We start from the raw sequence: 16,602 nt of genomic DNA on the forward strand, positions 1-16,602 counted from the left end.
GGGAGAGAAAAGCAAAATGAATTAGATGTACAGGTATGAAAATGCTTGGGGGTCTTTTAATTTTGTTCTTCAAGGCAACAAATCCTAGTTTCCTTGTAAGAATGGGGCTAGAGAATGCCTGTCTAACAGCATCCATCATCATCATCATCATCATTAACCATAACACCTCCTTCTCTTCCATAACTTAGAAAAGCCACAGGGAAAATAAGGAGAGACCTTGTTGCAACTAAACTCTGCCTTTCAAAGTGTTCCATATGGCTATTTGTTAAGGGTGACTTGTGAAGCCTGTAAAACTAAAGTAGCAACAATTATCCATTTTAAATTGTTCCATTAACATCAGTAACAAATAATACGTACCTTAAGCCTGTATTTTTTTGTATGACTTAATATAATTTGTATAATTTAAACATGTATCAACAATATCTTCCATAACATTTCCACAATCAAAGCATCATACTTGCAGCCTAACTAGTACTTAATTTCTAAAAGGTGAGCTGTTGGACTTTAGATCCTGCTTGAATGGCATACACTCAAATCTGAAAGCCCTTTGCCCTAATCCCACATGTGTGCATGTGTGAGGGTTGGTGGCTGGCAGGCTGTAGTATTTAGTAGGAAAAGGAATGTACATGCTCAAAAGTACCTTACTCCTGTTCCTTTGTTCCACAGCAAAGCTCTTGCATTGCAAACTGGTTCCTAAAATGAAATCAGGTAGCCCTAGCTTAAATTAATCCTTGAGCGCTGATTCAGTACTTTATGTGGAATGAATACATCAAGCAGAGGCAAACATTATCTATTTTTGTGAAGGTAAGCGGCTAATTTTCCATTCTTCAAAAACAAAATCAATTTCACTTGCTCAGCCTGTTATGTCAGTCTTGGAAAATGGTACAAATTTTAAGCAGACCTCACAAAACACGTCATAAACTAAACTGCTAATTACATTGTATGTATGTATGTATGTATGTGTGTGTGTATGTATGTATGTATGTATTTCCATTTATAATCAGCCCTTCACAGTATCTCAGGGCAGATTACAACAGGTCAAAATAACAATTTATTCCAAATAAAAGTTATAATTCTAAAGTTATAATTTAAAACAACCACCCAAGTAACAAAGCACTGCAGAGAAGGGAAGATCATTTGGTGTTCATCCTCAACACCAAAGGCCTGGGGGGGGGGGGGGAGAGTTGTGCCTTGATCTGCTCCTGGAAAGGACATAATGGTGGGACCAAGCACACATTGGAGGGGAATGTGTTCCATGTCACACCACAGAGAAAGCCCTGCTCTCACATGCCACCACCTCTTGAGCTTCACAGGGTGGAGGCACCATCAGCAGGGTCTCTCCTGCCAATTTCATCATTTTTGCTGGTCTAATTAAGGTGACTAATATTCACCAGAAAAAGGCCTGTTGCACACAACACAGTAAGCCAAACCCTTGCTTATCGGAACTGTGTAAATGCATGGGGTCCCGAAGAGGAACTTGCAGCTGGCTGGCTACTCCTTGGTTACAGCTTACGGTCAGTGAAGACAGAGCTTAATCACAAGTCCCAATTCAGGTGACACTCTTAAGTTGCAGTAAAAAAAGACCAGGGAGGACACTTACTCTGTCGTGCAAACCAGGCCACTGTCAGACTCTTTAGCTCTTACCTTTGTTAAGATTCCATCTTCTCGGTGGTTCTTCTGTAATACATGTTGAAGTGCTAACTGAATCTTCTGTTGGAGCTTCTCTATTTTTACTTTCTCCTGAAGCCATGATCGGTCTAAAATGAAAATTACCCGTGTTGAAATCTTACAAATAAAAACATACAATAGGATTAAATCTAGTATTCAAAATGTTTTTGAAACTACCTTCCACAAACTACTTTCTACAATTATTTCTTCTTAATGCACGACTACATAAAATTGTGCAATGTTTAACAACACCCAAAAGGGATACACCTGCAATTCTACACATTGGTAGCCATATTTCCTTTCTCTTTACTTCAGTCCCATGTGCTCCATGTGTACAAAATGAATGGGACTCTACCATACCAGAGCATACTCTTGTGTACAGTGATGTTTCCTTCAATACAGTAAAATCAAGTCATGGTGAAATGAAAAAGTGATGTATTGTCAAGTAGAGAGTTGTCAAGTGACATATATGCATGTGTGAATCAGCCCATAAAGTCATGTTTTCTGGTGCTTCTACAAAGCAACTAGCTATACATTCCATACTAAGCATTTGTTCTTTAGCACAGTGTATCCTATAGTTGTCCTAGTGTTCACACACCATTCTTAAATAGTCACTCTTGGCTATGTGCATAATCAGTAGGATGGTGAATCAATTATAAGATTTGGGTTGGATTATAATTTGGCTCTTTTGAAAGCAACCCACTTTGGTTTGAAGTGCTTCACAGGCTTCCTGGAGAGTGGCAGTGAGGAAAGAAACTTTGTCCTTTCCAAAGCAAATCTGCCTTGGAAAAAACAAAGCTCTGTTCCACTTCACCACCTTCATTATTACGGAGAATAAAAAAATGGCAAATAACTTTCCCCTTTAAATAGAAGTGGTTGGCATTTCAGGCATAGTAGCCCCTCCAGAGTTTATAAAGCTTGCCAAATTACAGGCAAACAAATCCAGGTGTTTTTGTGCTAAGCACATTTAAAGTTTGATTTTTTATTTTATTTTAAGGAACATTCTATAACTTTTTAATCAGCACTGTATGGCATCTGCAAGCATGGTAGGCCATTATGTGGCGACAAAACCTGCCAAATTAAGGAAAAACCTTTCCAGTTTGGAGTGTAGTGGATAAAGGAAAAGGATCTTAAGTGTTCTGGGGGGCATTGGTCTAAAAATTGCAGAAATGAGAGGCTGAAAGTTACAAAAATGAAGTGCAAAGCTAATTTGATGTGGATGTAGGCAGAAATGCTCGAACGCCCAGCATTTCCCAAGTAGGCCCCACTAGCAGAACCAACCCTTCCTCAAAGCACCATGAGGAGTAAAATCGTTCCTTCCATGGTAAAATCATTGCCTCTGCACTGTTGTCACTTTCCTGCAACATGGAAGTCACTTTCACTATCACAGGGATTGTTTCTAATCAGTAATTAAAAGGTTTTCAGTACCAGACCTTACAGAACTGACTGCTGGAAGCAGCCAATGATATTTCTATTCTGCTCCTTCCAACAGTTATCTAAGTATTGGATTTGATGACAAACAAGTGCAGCTTGATGCAGAAGATGACATTTCTTTCTTGTGGAGTATAAAGTGATTCTTAAACAAATCTAATAAAATCAAATTAAACTTTTTAATGCAAAAAGTAGTGGATCCCGCTGCTGCCTACCAAATACAGTGGATCAAAACTATGTGTACCCTCTATAGTCACCACCACAAGTTATGTTTTAAATTTAGTGTGAAGGAAATCTTAGATACAGCTTAGTTTATGAACAACTTGGATTAAGAATGCTGCAAACCCGGAAGTAGGTGTTTTGGTTTGTGAAATTTGCCCTAGAATAACAACATGTTTTGCTTCCTGTTGAGTGTGTTTCATTTGTAAATGGAATCCCCCGCTGCTATGGGAAAGCACGCTTTGGTTTAAGAATGCCTTGGTTTAAGAACGGACTTCCGGAACGGATTAAGTTCGTAAACCAGGGTACCACTGCATTTGGTGACTCAGGCAAAAGCTGAACATATAAGAAAGATTTATTATATAGAACAAAGTGGATAAAACAAAGGATGTATCAGAAGATAATGTTCTTTCAGGAAACAGTCAACCTATTAATAATGATACTGAATCTAATGGATGCTACAGGCTTCTAATCAAGCACAACGTCTTTTAAACCTCAGTTGCTTATGTTCAGTTATTACGCTTCAGTTAGATGTTACAGGTTTCTAGACTAGTTGATAAATGCTTAGCTTATTTTGAGTTATTTCACTTCATTTCCTTAATTTTGTTCCGGCATAGGTGTTACAGCTGAATACTTTGCTTCTTAAATAAGATGGTGTCAGCTACCCAACCTTTTAACAATCACACTCCCGAGGTACTTCAAATAATATAACAGACCCCCGGGGTCAACCACACCGCTCTTCAGGGGTTTGGGAGTCTTCTCTTTCTAGACATCTCCCCTCCTGCCTGGAATGAGACCTAAGTAGACTTCACAGCTTCTACTTCTCCTGCTCAAGTTCAGCCCCCAAGTTAACTCCTGGCCTCATAAGACGCCAAATTCTGTTGTTCACACTAAGCTCAGAGACTCCTTTCTCTAGCTGTAGATATTTTCATCAGAGTGGATGTTTCTACTCAGAACCAACTCCCTCTCCTGACTCCAACTCTCTTCCTTAAACCATCCCACCCCCTCAAACGAAACCCTATCTCTATCCATATCTAACTATCTCCCTCAGAAACGGCTCCTTTTATTCTATCTCCCAAGGTGCTGGCTCCACGCCCCCCATGGATAGATGTCTGTAGCCAATCAGAGAGCGGCTCCAGCCCGGGGGGGGGGGGGATTCAGAGGGACTGCATCCCCAGACTCTGGTCTGGCTCTGCTGTCCGTCACACAGGACTAGAGAATGCTTTTAGATACTTAATGCCTTACCTGCAGAGAGTAAAACAAAAGCTGAAAATAATGCAATCTCATCTTCAGTAAGGTGCATAGAACATAAGCTCTTTCCAAATTCAAAAACAAAACTAATGAAATCTTCACACCCTGCCAAAGGGGAAAAAAAACAAGCAGCAAATTACACAGGGCCTCTTTCAAAAAAATAAAACAATACTTTTTAAAAAAAAAGAACAGCGATTATATGGAGAATAAATTGCCAGAGCATTTATTCACATTAGAGTGGACTGTTAGTTTTACCATGACAATATCTATGGGTCTGCTTTCCATCACAGTAATTCATACAATGAGGCAACAACAGCATGTCCACGCTAAATCTCATGTCATCTACATGTGTTGGATGTGCAGTCTGATTTAAGTAGCCCCACAGTCATTACACAGCCCTGGGCCCTCTGAACATACAAATAAGAATATAAGAAGAGCCTGGTGTATGATGTCAATGGGCAGCATCCTGTTCTCACAGTGGCCACACAGATGCCTCAAGCAGGACCAGAACACATGAGCCCCCTCCCTCTCCCCCACGGCAGTTTCCAGCAACAGGTATTCAGAGGCATCACTGCCTCAGACTGTGGGATTGCTGCCTCTAGGCATGGAGTAATATTAAAACAGTTGAGCAGGACAGATGATAATCCTGTTACTTCTTTGCACACGGAGCACATGCGTTTTAAAGTGGGTACAAGGCTGGTGTGTTCAAATTGACTAAAGTATCTGAATCAATGAGATGTCTTAATTATATGAAAATTAGCCATTTTCCAATTGGGTCTAATAAGCAGTTCCAATATTTCAAAGGCCAGCATAGTTTTGCACCAAAAGAGCACAGAAACTACTTTGTGCATTTCTTGGTCTTAAAACTCACAGAAGGGCTCCTCATAGTCTCCATTATTCTCCATAAAGAACCACAACACTTGGTGTCACAAGCAGGACTGAAATCTTGGTTAATCAGCCCAATATGAAACTTCCAGAATTCATTAATGAAAAAGAAAAAGTACCTTATGGCACTAAAGAGAATTAACGTAAGCAGTGCCTTCAGCTCCCTTCCCCATGTTCTACACTGTTATATCCAAGTGTCATTGAATCTCAGTGTTAATTAGTTAATAATTCCAGGCAGTTCTTCACTGCTGTACTGTCAACATCCACTTGCTGTTACTTCCAGATATATTTAAGCTCATTATATAAATTTCCAAATGCTTCCCAGCATGAACACAAAACTGAGTAATTATTAGATTACAACAATAACAGGGCTTCACTTTGGGAATCTTTTAAATACAAAGGTAGGGCTTGTGTCTGACGTGGAAGCCCCATACAGGCATGTGAGAACTTCACAACAAGGAACTTATTATAGGAACTCAGTTGCAATCAAATCTGATATTTTTTTTCTATTAAGGAAACTATATATAATTTTTGATTAATGGTAGAAAAATAATTGGAATTATCTCTTTGGAGGACATAGCTCTTGGTATAATAATAATGCAGCAAACATTTATTGTGCTCTTATTTTGCAGTTTGCACAATAGAGTCCAGATGACATGTTTTCTAGAATGCCTAGTGAGCTTCTCACTTTGAACTTCAAAGTGTTGTGTAATAATTAACAAGCTGTAATCAAAAAGTATAAATGGGTCTAGGCTACCCTTAGTTTTTAATCTTTTGAAAGAACAAAAAGTACATTATTAAAAAATACAGAAGGTGTAACTTACTTAAATCACCAAAATATCCTTAATTAAAAATCTATTAAGTGATTTGCACACAATCCATTTATTATAGCAAATTAATTTAACCAAATAGTTATTTTAAAAAGTATGTTTTCTAATTAATTACTTCATTTCCTTACCTAATGACTTGAATACATCGGGGCTAGCATATTTGCCATCAAAGTACACGGTGTTGTTCTGGGAGTCAAAGGCACGGCACATTCTGATAAATACAACCTCTAAAGACCCTAAAACCAAAGAAGAAACAATTTTACAATTGAGACCTAGAAACACAGTGGTTCACAAACAACTGTTCTTATCCCATGTCTTTCTTAAATAAACAATAGATTGTACATCTCCTTAAAATATATTTCTAGCTCACAAATGAGGTTTATGTGCCCTCAGAAAACAGAAAATAAATTATATCTGTTAAGCCAATTTTATGACTTTGAATATACAAAGGTGGTAATAGAGGAATATGGCTCACACACTGAGCCAATTCAAAAACAACAGTAAACCATAATTTAGCATTATAAGGATAAATTGCAGTGAGTCTTATGCTTGTGTATCTTCAAAAGATACACTCTTCCAAGGAAGAGTTTGGAAGCCTTTTGCTTCCATTATAGATTTACCACAGCTTGTCATGTCATCCAAACAATAAATTGCGGCTAATTTTTACTGTGTTTTGTTGACACAAGCCAGCTTCAAAGCATGGTTTTAGAAGATGTCTTGTTTCAACAAACCATCATTAAGTTTAATCCCAGCTCTGGGCTTTGGTGTAATGCTAAACTGTGGCAAATCTAAAAGGGAAGCAGAGGCTTCCACTCTGGTGGCTGCACTAGACAAGGAGCGGGGCGTGTATGACCTCAAGGCTTGTGTGTATGACCTCATGAGTGTAAAACCTTACAGGGCCAGTATTAGGTAATGAAAGCTTTGAGAAAGCCCTTGTCCTGGCAGAAATATTTGAGTGGCTGACGCAAATAAACATTCATTCATTCATTCAAGCTCATGTTTGAACCTGGAATCTTTATTTTAAAAAGAAAATATGTCAGAAACAGATAAACAGGAGGGGCACTGGAAACCCAAAAATAAGAGTCAAAGCCTCAAAATGATGTTTGTTCTAAGTACAAAATATGTTGGAAAATATGGAATTTCCAACCCATTTCAACATATTGTCTTCAAGACAAAAAAAGAGTTCCATTTATTATGCAGTTTGTTCAGAGAAGTCACATTTTAAGGTCTCTCCCCCCACCCCCACTTTTTTTGCTTCAATTTTCTGCACAAACCAGGTTTCTTTTAGTTGTGTCCCTCTAGAAAACTGGGTTCTTGTTTCTGTTTAATGCCTGTGCTATCTTAAAAAAGATTTATTTATTTAACAAAAATTTTATACTGTTTACAAGAAATATCACAATTAACTATAAAAACTGTTAAAACAATTTAGAACATTTACAAATAATTAAAATTAACAGTAAAAGAGATTAAAACAAAATAACATATATGTGTCCGAATAGTATGGTCTTAAAAATGTTTTTAAACATGTGCCAAAAAGAGTACATCAAAAGTGCCTGCCTAATGTCAACAACAACACCAACACCAACAACACTTTATCGGTATTAGTTCTCTTAGAGTGATTCTGGAATTAACTTTATTAATGAAGGAAATGTGAAGGCACATGGCTTACGTTCAAGCAACAGGCTATTCCTCTGACTTCTTCTACATTGCCCAACATTGGCCCATGATTGCCCAGGACTGAACTGTACAACTTGTTGGCAGTATGATTATGTAATGAACGAAGCATTAAACATGTTTAGGTGAGCCACAGTTTTGTGAAATACACTTTTTATAATGGAATTACAATGTTAATAAAATGTGCACTTGACATTTATTTTAAAGGTTTCAATTTTGCCCCCCAACCCACATACCTGCTTTTAAAAGCACAATTTGATCATTTTGACACAGTTCCATAAAGCCATCAATGCGCTTGGCAAACTCCACCACGTACTGTATTGCTTCTGTTATTTTCACGGCACACAATTGCCACATTACCTCCCTTTGCTGTTAAAGACAAAAAAGAGTGCTATTTCCAGACTTGCTAAACCTTCTTAAGGGAATAAGTTTGGTTTTTTTAAAGCAAAGCATTAATCATTAATCTGTGCAACTGATTGCCTTGTGATTTGCCTTGTGATTGCCTTGTGATTTGCATGTCAGGCTGTGTTCCCATTTTGTATTTCAATTTGTGATACGTGTGGTATGGCAATTCAAGGGGCTTATGGCAGTTTTATGCCTGCCTACAGTTTTTCTAATGCTATACTATAGATATTAAAGGTGAGTGCTACAGAGAAATAATAACAATGACTAGTTTACATAAAATTTACAATTTATGTTTTAGTTTACAAATAGGCTCTAAGAATGACATTTTAATAGTAAAACTTATATTGGATGTTTGGGTAAAACTCTTGTTCATTTCAGTGAGAGTTCTGTGTAGAATTCTACAAAATGTAGAACATAGAAGCAAAATCCACACTCTGCTCAGCTTCTTATTTAAACATCAGAAGTTGTAAGTGGAATATGTTTTACAAGCATCCCTCCACTTACGTGCAATCAACTCATGTGCAACTGAGTATTTGCTTAGCACCAGGAACTAATTACCGGGTAAATAATTCAATTCAAACCCGGAAATGGCAGGAGATAATTGGAGAGTCTTCATGGCTTGCGAAGAGACCCTCCCCGAAGCCTGAAGACACTGGAGGCACAGCAGGGCTTTGTTATGCTGCTCAGCCTCCCCGCCTAAGAGCTGATGTGCAGGGTAGCGCAGCAGCAGCCACATTCCCACACACCCTCCTGCCTCCTGCTGGCCCCAGTGCTTCAGTTCTAGTTGTGAATATTTTTGGAATCAGTATGTTTGGTATGGATTGGAGAGAGGGCATTTAGAGTGTTTAGAGGGTGCTCCCCACTTCACACAATTTCTCTTATGCCCACGGGGCCCCAGAGTGTAACCACCACATAAGTGGGGGGATGCCTGCATATTTATTACAACTCATGAATCATTAGCATATCTAATGTGTGCTTTGTGTTTTGAGATAAAATATTCCTTAATCCCATTCAACAATGTTCCTTTACCAATAACTATCTGTTGTCTCTAAAATTACATTTTGGGAATGTGCTCCGGTGATACCTGATGCAAAATATTTTTTATTCCCCCATTTGAGGTGTAATAGATCTAAGGCATGACGGATCTTGTGACATTGCATTATTTATGCAAATATACAAAGCATTCAAAATTAGAAATAAACTCTATATGGGTTTGAACCTTCAACAGAACTTAAATAGCAATGCTAACCATATGACGTTTTACTGCTTTTCTCCTTCTAAATTTGTCAGCGTATTCTCTTCTTCTATCATAATCATATAACATTATTATATAGGCTTCCGAACCATTTGCCCAGGGCTCCAAAGTATAGCTATAACAACACAGTAAACGAAGGCAAAGGACCAAACCACACAGGGGCATATTTGCTAAACACGCACTCACCACGTTGGCCATAAAGTAGAATGGGGGAGTTTGCTTTGATCACTAAATGGAATGTGGGGGTGGTAAGAAGAAGGAAAGTCCATTTAGTGATAAACTTAGACACCCCCCAGCCCCACTTTACAGTCAAGCTGGCAGCGAGAGGTTGGCAAACACGTTTACATCTGACATGGCCCAAGAGAATGTATTCCATCCACAAGAAGAATCACAACCCCTAGAGGCGAGCATGAGGAGACGTAAATATACATATCAGACAGACAGCATTTTCTCTAGGGCAGCAAATCAATACTTTGTAAGCAAATTATTACTACTGTAAGTTTTCAACTTACTCAGGGGTTATGTTCTGGGGGTCACACCTAAAAGCCAAAACTGCATATAGTCAAAACACATTGGGTGCAATGCAGGGTCGCATTGCCAGTCTTCTCCCCCAAATGCCTCCCACTTTCCGTACTTACTTACTTACTTCCCAAACATGTAAAGCTGAATGCACACAAGTTAAATGCCCATAAGTTGTGGGCTTACTGCATTCATGACTGGACAAGTGATGAGGGTTTTTTTTAATAGAAAACATCTACCTCTGGAATGAAACCTTAGGGCTTAGTACAACAAGTATAGTGAATTAATCTTAATTTATTTAAAGATACAGAAAAGTAATAATTAATTTCCACTACAGTTTTGCATTTGGGCTCTAAATGATTAAAAACAACCTCTTTATACAACCCTTGAGTATTTTTCAGGCGAATACGTAACTAGGGGACATTTTTTTAAATGTCCTTCAGGTGAGTAGTGAAGACAATGTTGTTTCATCAGGCATTTGACTTATTTTAATTATTCTCCTAATATTTTTTGTGTATTGTCTTTGAAAATTTGTTTTTAAGTCACCTTTCTGGGGGTGGGGAGGGTTAAGAATATAAGAGAAACCCTGCCAGGTCAAAGCTAGCTAGTCTGTCCTTCTGTGTTCGCAGGGACCAAGCAGATGCCCATGGGAAGACCACAAAGATGACAGGGACCAATAGCTCTTTTCCACTGGTGCCACCCAGCATTTGGTACTCAGAGATTTACTGACTCTGATCCCGGAAGCAGCTCACAGACATAGTGATTAGTATCTGTTAATAGCCACACCCTCCATGAATTTCTTTAAACCCCTTTTGAAACTGTCCAGGCCATCACTATATCCTGTGGTAGCAAACTCCACAGTTTAACTATGCATTATGCAAATAAGTACTTCCTTCTGTCCTGAATCTCCCCATGTTGTTGCTGAAAGGAGGTGTATACACTTTGAAAATAAAACACACCTTCATTTATCCATGATTTAGCCAGAAATAGTTATAAAAATAATGCTAATTTCTGAAGTGCTTTCATATGCCTATGAAAGAGTTGAAATAAACGCAGAATTAAAAAGTACCTTGAAGGTATAAAAAGTAAAGGGACCCCTGACCATTAGGTCCAGTCATGACCGACTCTGGGGTTGTGGCGCTCATCTCGCTTTACTGACCAAGGGAGCCAGTGTACAGCTTCCGGATCATGTGGGCAGCATGACTAAGCCGCTTCTGGTGAACCAGAGTGGCACACGGAAATGCCGTTTACCTTCCTGCTGGAGCAGTACCTATTTATCTACTTGCACTTTGAGGTGCTTTCGAACTGCTAGGTTGGCAGGAACAGGGACCAAGCAACGGGAGCTCACCCCATCACGGGGATTCGAACCACCAACCTTCTGATCGGCAAGCCCTAGGCTCTGTGGTTTAACCCACAGCGCCACCCGGGTCCCTCACCAGACCCTTTATTGAGGACAATGGTGAACATATAGCTTCAAACCAGCATAAGCATTCTGTGAGAACTTTTTGCCCACCTTCAGATACTTTGGGAGGTGGAACAACTTCAAAATCCACACAGAGTTGAGGTTAAAGGACAGCAACATTGTGGAGATATTTGGGGAGTTCATGTTTGTGACCAGAAGGGGTACATTTACATGTAATGTCGAATCATGTTTGGGCATTATGTAAATGAGTGTGGAGGGGGCTCATGTATAGCAATTAGTAACTTCTGATCCTTGTCTGCCTGTTCAGATGAAATAAGGATTGGAAATTGCTAATGGCGGCATGAAAGAGGAGCTAGCTGCATGCGAGCCAGAGGCTTCCCCACACTTATTCACGTGATACCAAACTCTGGCACCTGAATAAACTCTTACAGCTTTACACCAGCTCAGGTAATACTTTTGTGGACTATAGATGCCATCTCCATCCACCAAAAATTCTTCCTGGGAAACAGTTGGGAGTAACAAATTACTTGCCTGCCCTCCCGCCTGCTTCCCACCATCACAGGGAGAACTGAAGTAGAGGCAGCTCCCCGTTTACACACGTTCAATATGTGTGCGGTCGTATATATGTACATCGCGCCGAATCCGGAAGTGACCCAGAAATGTCATAAATGTCTGAAGTGTCACTAAAAGGGCAGGGTGGGGCGGAACACGGTGTTTGCAGGCTTTTTCAATGGGGTTCAATTATAATCGATTTCACTGAGGCACGTCATAATCCCACATAAACAGGAGGCTGCCTGTACTGAATCTGGAGATACTATGGTTATTCAAACACAGGATCTCCTTAGACCCCGAGAGATTCTAATGGTTTCATAGTTTGTTTCTCCCAGTGATGAAGAAACAAACACAATGCCTATTATTGATCTCTTGCTGCAGTGGGTAGAGGAAGTATACAAATAGGCCCTTTCTTTCAATGCTGGTTATCCTGAGTCTCAAACAACATGTGGTGTTGCATGAATCTTTTGGGGGGGGGTATGTTGGAAATAGGCAGTACAACTCACCACACACACACACACACACACGACAATCATTTAAAACTGATTCGCAGATTGCACAAAATGCTGTAGTGTTTCAGAATGGGCAATTAAAAAACCGTTGTGTGCTATTTTAGCATGTTTACCAAGATAAATACCTTGCTCTGGTAGTTCTCAATTTCTTCCTGTAGAAAAGTTTGCCATGTTATTTGCTGCAACTCCTCCCTCAAGTACTGGCAAGTTTCCATGTGTGATTTGGAAATGTTCTGTGCGAGATGTTCTAAAACAGAATGAGCAAGAAGTGGCATGCATTTTAAAAAAAGGCCATCCTCAACTTTCATTGTACATGTTCTGTCTAGCCAATCATTAAGTTATAGATGTTTTCAACACTAAATTTGTACAGTGTTGAAATGGGATTCTAACACCCATTTCCATTTCCTTTTATTTCCATTTTTTAAAATTATCACTGATTCTCACCCTTGTAAGTGAGGGGTTACTAGGTTTGATCTGGATTCTCAGGAGATTATATTGGCTAAGTCAGTCTCTCAGCCTCAACAAATGAACACAGAAAGCCGCCTTATTCAAGAGTCAGATGATTGGTTTATCTAACCCAGTACTGGCAGTTCTGCCTTGGGGTGGTTCCAACTAAGTGTTCAGAATGGAATTTCCATGCTTTGTTTACTCGATGTTTTACGGGCGTACACATGATGCTATCATTCAATCATCATCCTGTATTTTCCCTATTTTTTTCCTGTTTTTTCTCAAACTGCAGAAAGTCTGCCTTTTTAAAAAGCGAACTGGAAGAAGCAGAAGCTCCACAGGTAAAGATACTTTCTAGCACCACACTCCCAACTTTTTTATATGGGCAATGATTTTATGGGGAAATGAACAAATTAATCATAACATTTGCGGTGGATGACATTTTTTTAGACCTTTGTTTTTTAAAAAAATATTTTGGTTACCACTCAAAAGCTCCTCCATCTCTATTTTCTGAAAATGAAAGAAATGTGTAGTGCTTTAGCACCTTCTCTTTCATAAAAAAAAAAGCTGGGAAATGGTTTAGTTTTTTTTTTTTTTTTAAGGCTCATAAAATGGCACCCACCACACAGGTTATAGTGAATGTATGCTGAGCTGCAGGTGACCCTTTTCACAGCCGCAATATTCTCTCCACTTGAGTGGCCAGAACATAATGTGATGCACAATACTCCCAATAGTGTGGAAAGTCAGCTGCAATTCTGCTCATAGCTCACAATGGAAGAACAATGAATGGGTAGCACTTTGGGCCACTTGTCTAAAGCAGCCTCTCCAAGGTCTCAGTACCCCCCCCCCCAGCACCAACTACTAGAAACTATTTTAACTAGAAATTCCAAGGCAAAACTTCCAGTTTTAGAAACTATGTGTTCTACTATAAGTTTTGAGTAACGGTCCCTGCTCAACTCAAAAGGTATGTGGTATTAACAGCACTTCACTCAAAGGGTTATTGTGATACTTTAAATATTTTCACACCTATCTGCTATTATCTCATTCATTTTTTATTTTTTTTTTGGAAGTCATTCTATGCAGCCGAAACACCAAAGAGTCTTGTGGCACCTTGAAGAGGTGGGTTCATGTATGATATGAAATGTAAAACATAGGTTTGAATTCTGATTTCTAACTGGAGTCAGCTATTTTTTTGCCTATATATATATATATATATATATATATAGCATCCAGATGTCTGGGCCAATTAGCCAACCTGGTCAGGGGTGATGAGAGTTGTTCATAACATGGAGCTGGGAAAGGCACTTTTATATCAACTGTTTCTGGGTAAATAAAAAAGCTTTTTGACACATTACTAAATATTTAATGAAACGAGGGCACAAACCTCTATAATTATCATTGCAACAAATCAATGTTTGTTTACTGAAGAAAGTCCTCACAGTTTTCTACACATGCTAGACATGAACAAGTGCACTTTTGAGGAAAGCACTCATTAATAAAGATCTGTGAACATACAGTGATCTATCATTTCTTGAAGATAAAATCCATCTGTGTAATATGGATGGCTTTCAGTTTTTAGTGAAAATCAGTTTAGTGATTTTCAAAAGTTTTTTCCTATATTTCAAAAATGACATGGAGGTATAGGCTAACGAAGAACATGTACTATATTTCCTTGAATGTAATGCACACCTTTTTTGGGCCAAATTACGTTGTGAAAATTAGGGTTGTGAAAATTAGGGTGCCCATTAGATCTGATGGCATATTTACATTTGCCAGCAAATACTTTTTGGTTTCAAGGTTTTGAAAATTGAGGTGCATATTAGATTTGCCGGGGCATTAGATTCACGTAAATAAGGTACTACTGTATAAGATCTCTCGTGCCTACTAACTGTTTCTTTTATTTTCATCCCAGAATATGTGAAATAAGATTTCATTTTAGTGTGGAATAGGAGAGTGCTACTGCTACCTTGATAGCAAAAAAGAAAAAGAAAAGCACCAAAGAGGGATGGGTTGGTAAACTCTCCACTGCTCGTCATGCACAAGTTGTTCTTAAGGTTCTTTTCGCACATGACAGATCCTTTTCACAACTCCCGACAAAGTGGACTTCCTTTAGCTGTTACTTTGAGAGAGAACCACATCTAACTCGTCCTCAGCACGTACTAGATAACTGACACCACAAATGGAGAAAACACAGTTTTGAGTTACCCAGATTTACCCTGGTGAGTTGCCAGTTCTGGAGCTCTTAAGGGTAGCAGACAGACAGATCTAAACTTCTGGAGTGCAATTCTTTCCAAAGTTTTTATGTGCAAGCCCAAGTAAATGAATAGGAGCTGTGCAGGAGTACAACAGTAAGTTACGTCTCATTTTAGTAGGAGAAATATTTAGATTTTTCACAAAATCTAACACAAAATAGTCTTGGGCTGATGCTTGTTTCTGCTACCAGTGTTTTACATTTCATTGTCATTTAACTTTTTTTTCCTGCTTTACACTCTTGGCAGGTATATGCCACCTGAATATCACAGTTCATGCATCTGATAAAATGGACTTCAGTCCATGAAAGCATGTGCTGCAAAGAATTTATTATTCTTTAATGTGTCAAAACACTCTTTGTTACTTGGTAAGTTAGCCCTCATTATAAAATTATTACTTCCCAATTAAACATGTGCTTTACATCATTGTTCAGCTATATACTGAGGCTGGCTATTTATTAACTAAATTAATGAATAAATATATAATGAATAAATACTGTATGCTCTGGTCACCCATGGGGAGGAAATCATTATACTGTAACCAAGTGCAAAATTCATGTAACTTACCATTGTTTAGTCTTGCAGATAAACAATATACCAGCCTTGCTAACTTACACAAACTTTGTAATGGGTGTCTGTGATCCAGACCCAGATCCAGCATAGTATAGAACAGTCTTTCTCAACCGTGGATCCCGAGAGGTTCCTGAATTACAACACCTAGCATCCCTGATCACTGTCCATGCTGGCTAGGAATGATGGGAGTTGCAGTCCAACAACATCTAGGGACCCCAGGTTGAAAAAGGCTAGAATAGCAGTTGGACTGTTGAACAAGGATAAGAGAGGTCAGGATTAAAATCCCCACTCCAGCCTTTAGGTTCACTGGATATACTTGGGCCAGTCACTCTCTCTCAGTCTAGCCTACCTCACAGGGTGGTTGCCAAGGATAAATGAGACAGTCCTAGAAGGAAAGGCAGAATAGGAATGGAAATAATAAATACAATAAAAAAACCTGTTAATCATCTCAGGTGACTGACTAACAGCAAGTCTGGTTTATTGGAATTCAGACCTAGACCAAGATTATGGACTTGATGAGCCCCATCAGTGCTGCCTTAGTCAAGGGGGCAATGCACTTCCAGAAAGAGCAGCCCTCACAGTTTCAGCCATACACAAAACACAAAAGGTGACATGTAGTTTCAGTCATGAAAAGCCACAAAGTCATTGTTCTTAATCCAAAGGATAGCTACTACAGCAACCACATGGAAATTTCCCCCTCTTTTGTTAT

General features: G+C 38.9%; 1 protein-coding gene and 1 long non-coding RNA gene across 7 annotated transcripts in view; one reads left to right on the forward strand and one right to left on the reverse strand.

Moving 5' to 3' along the window:
* RORA (RAR related orphan receptor A) overlaps positions 1 to 16,602 on the reverse strand; it is a 360,107-nt gene that overhangs the window by 13,473 nt on the left and 330,032 nt on the right. For all 6 annotated transcript variants that reach the window (XR_014504798.1, XM_083412802.1, XM_083412804.1 and 3 more), the window contains 5 exons: positions 12,750 to 12,871; positions 8,195 to 8,327; positions 6,413 to 6,520; positions 4,564 to 4,674; positions 1,645 to 1,757 (listed from right to left, as the gene is read on the reverse strand). Coding sequence is in view for 5 of the 6 variants with exons in the window: in XM_083412802.1 (XP_083268928.1) it covers positions 1,645 to 1,757; positions 4,564 to 4,674; positions 6,413 to 6,520; positions 8,195 to 8,327; positions 12,750 to 12,871 (587 nt within the window). In the remaining variant the exon portion in view is untranslated. The remainder of the gene's footprint in view (positions 1 to 1,644; positions 1,758 to 4,563; positions 4,675 to 6,412; positions 6,521 to 8,194; positions 8,328 to 12,749; positions 12,872 to 16,602) is intronic.
* On the forward strand, positions 2 to 16,594 carry LOC310664173. The gene is made up of 3 exons (XR_014504807.1): positions 2 to 489; positions 13,364 to 13,412; positions 15,570 to 16,594. It is a non-coding gene; the product is annotated as an uncharacterized lncRNA (long non-coding RNA).

The sequence above is a fragment of the Podarcis tiliguerta genome (assembly GCF_965153285.1).
Source record: "Podarcis tiliguerta genome assembly, chromosome: 14".
Lineage (NCBI taxonomy): Eukaryota > Metazoa > Chordata > Lepidosauria > Squamata > Lacertidae > Podarcis > Podarcis tiliguerta.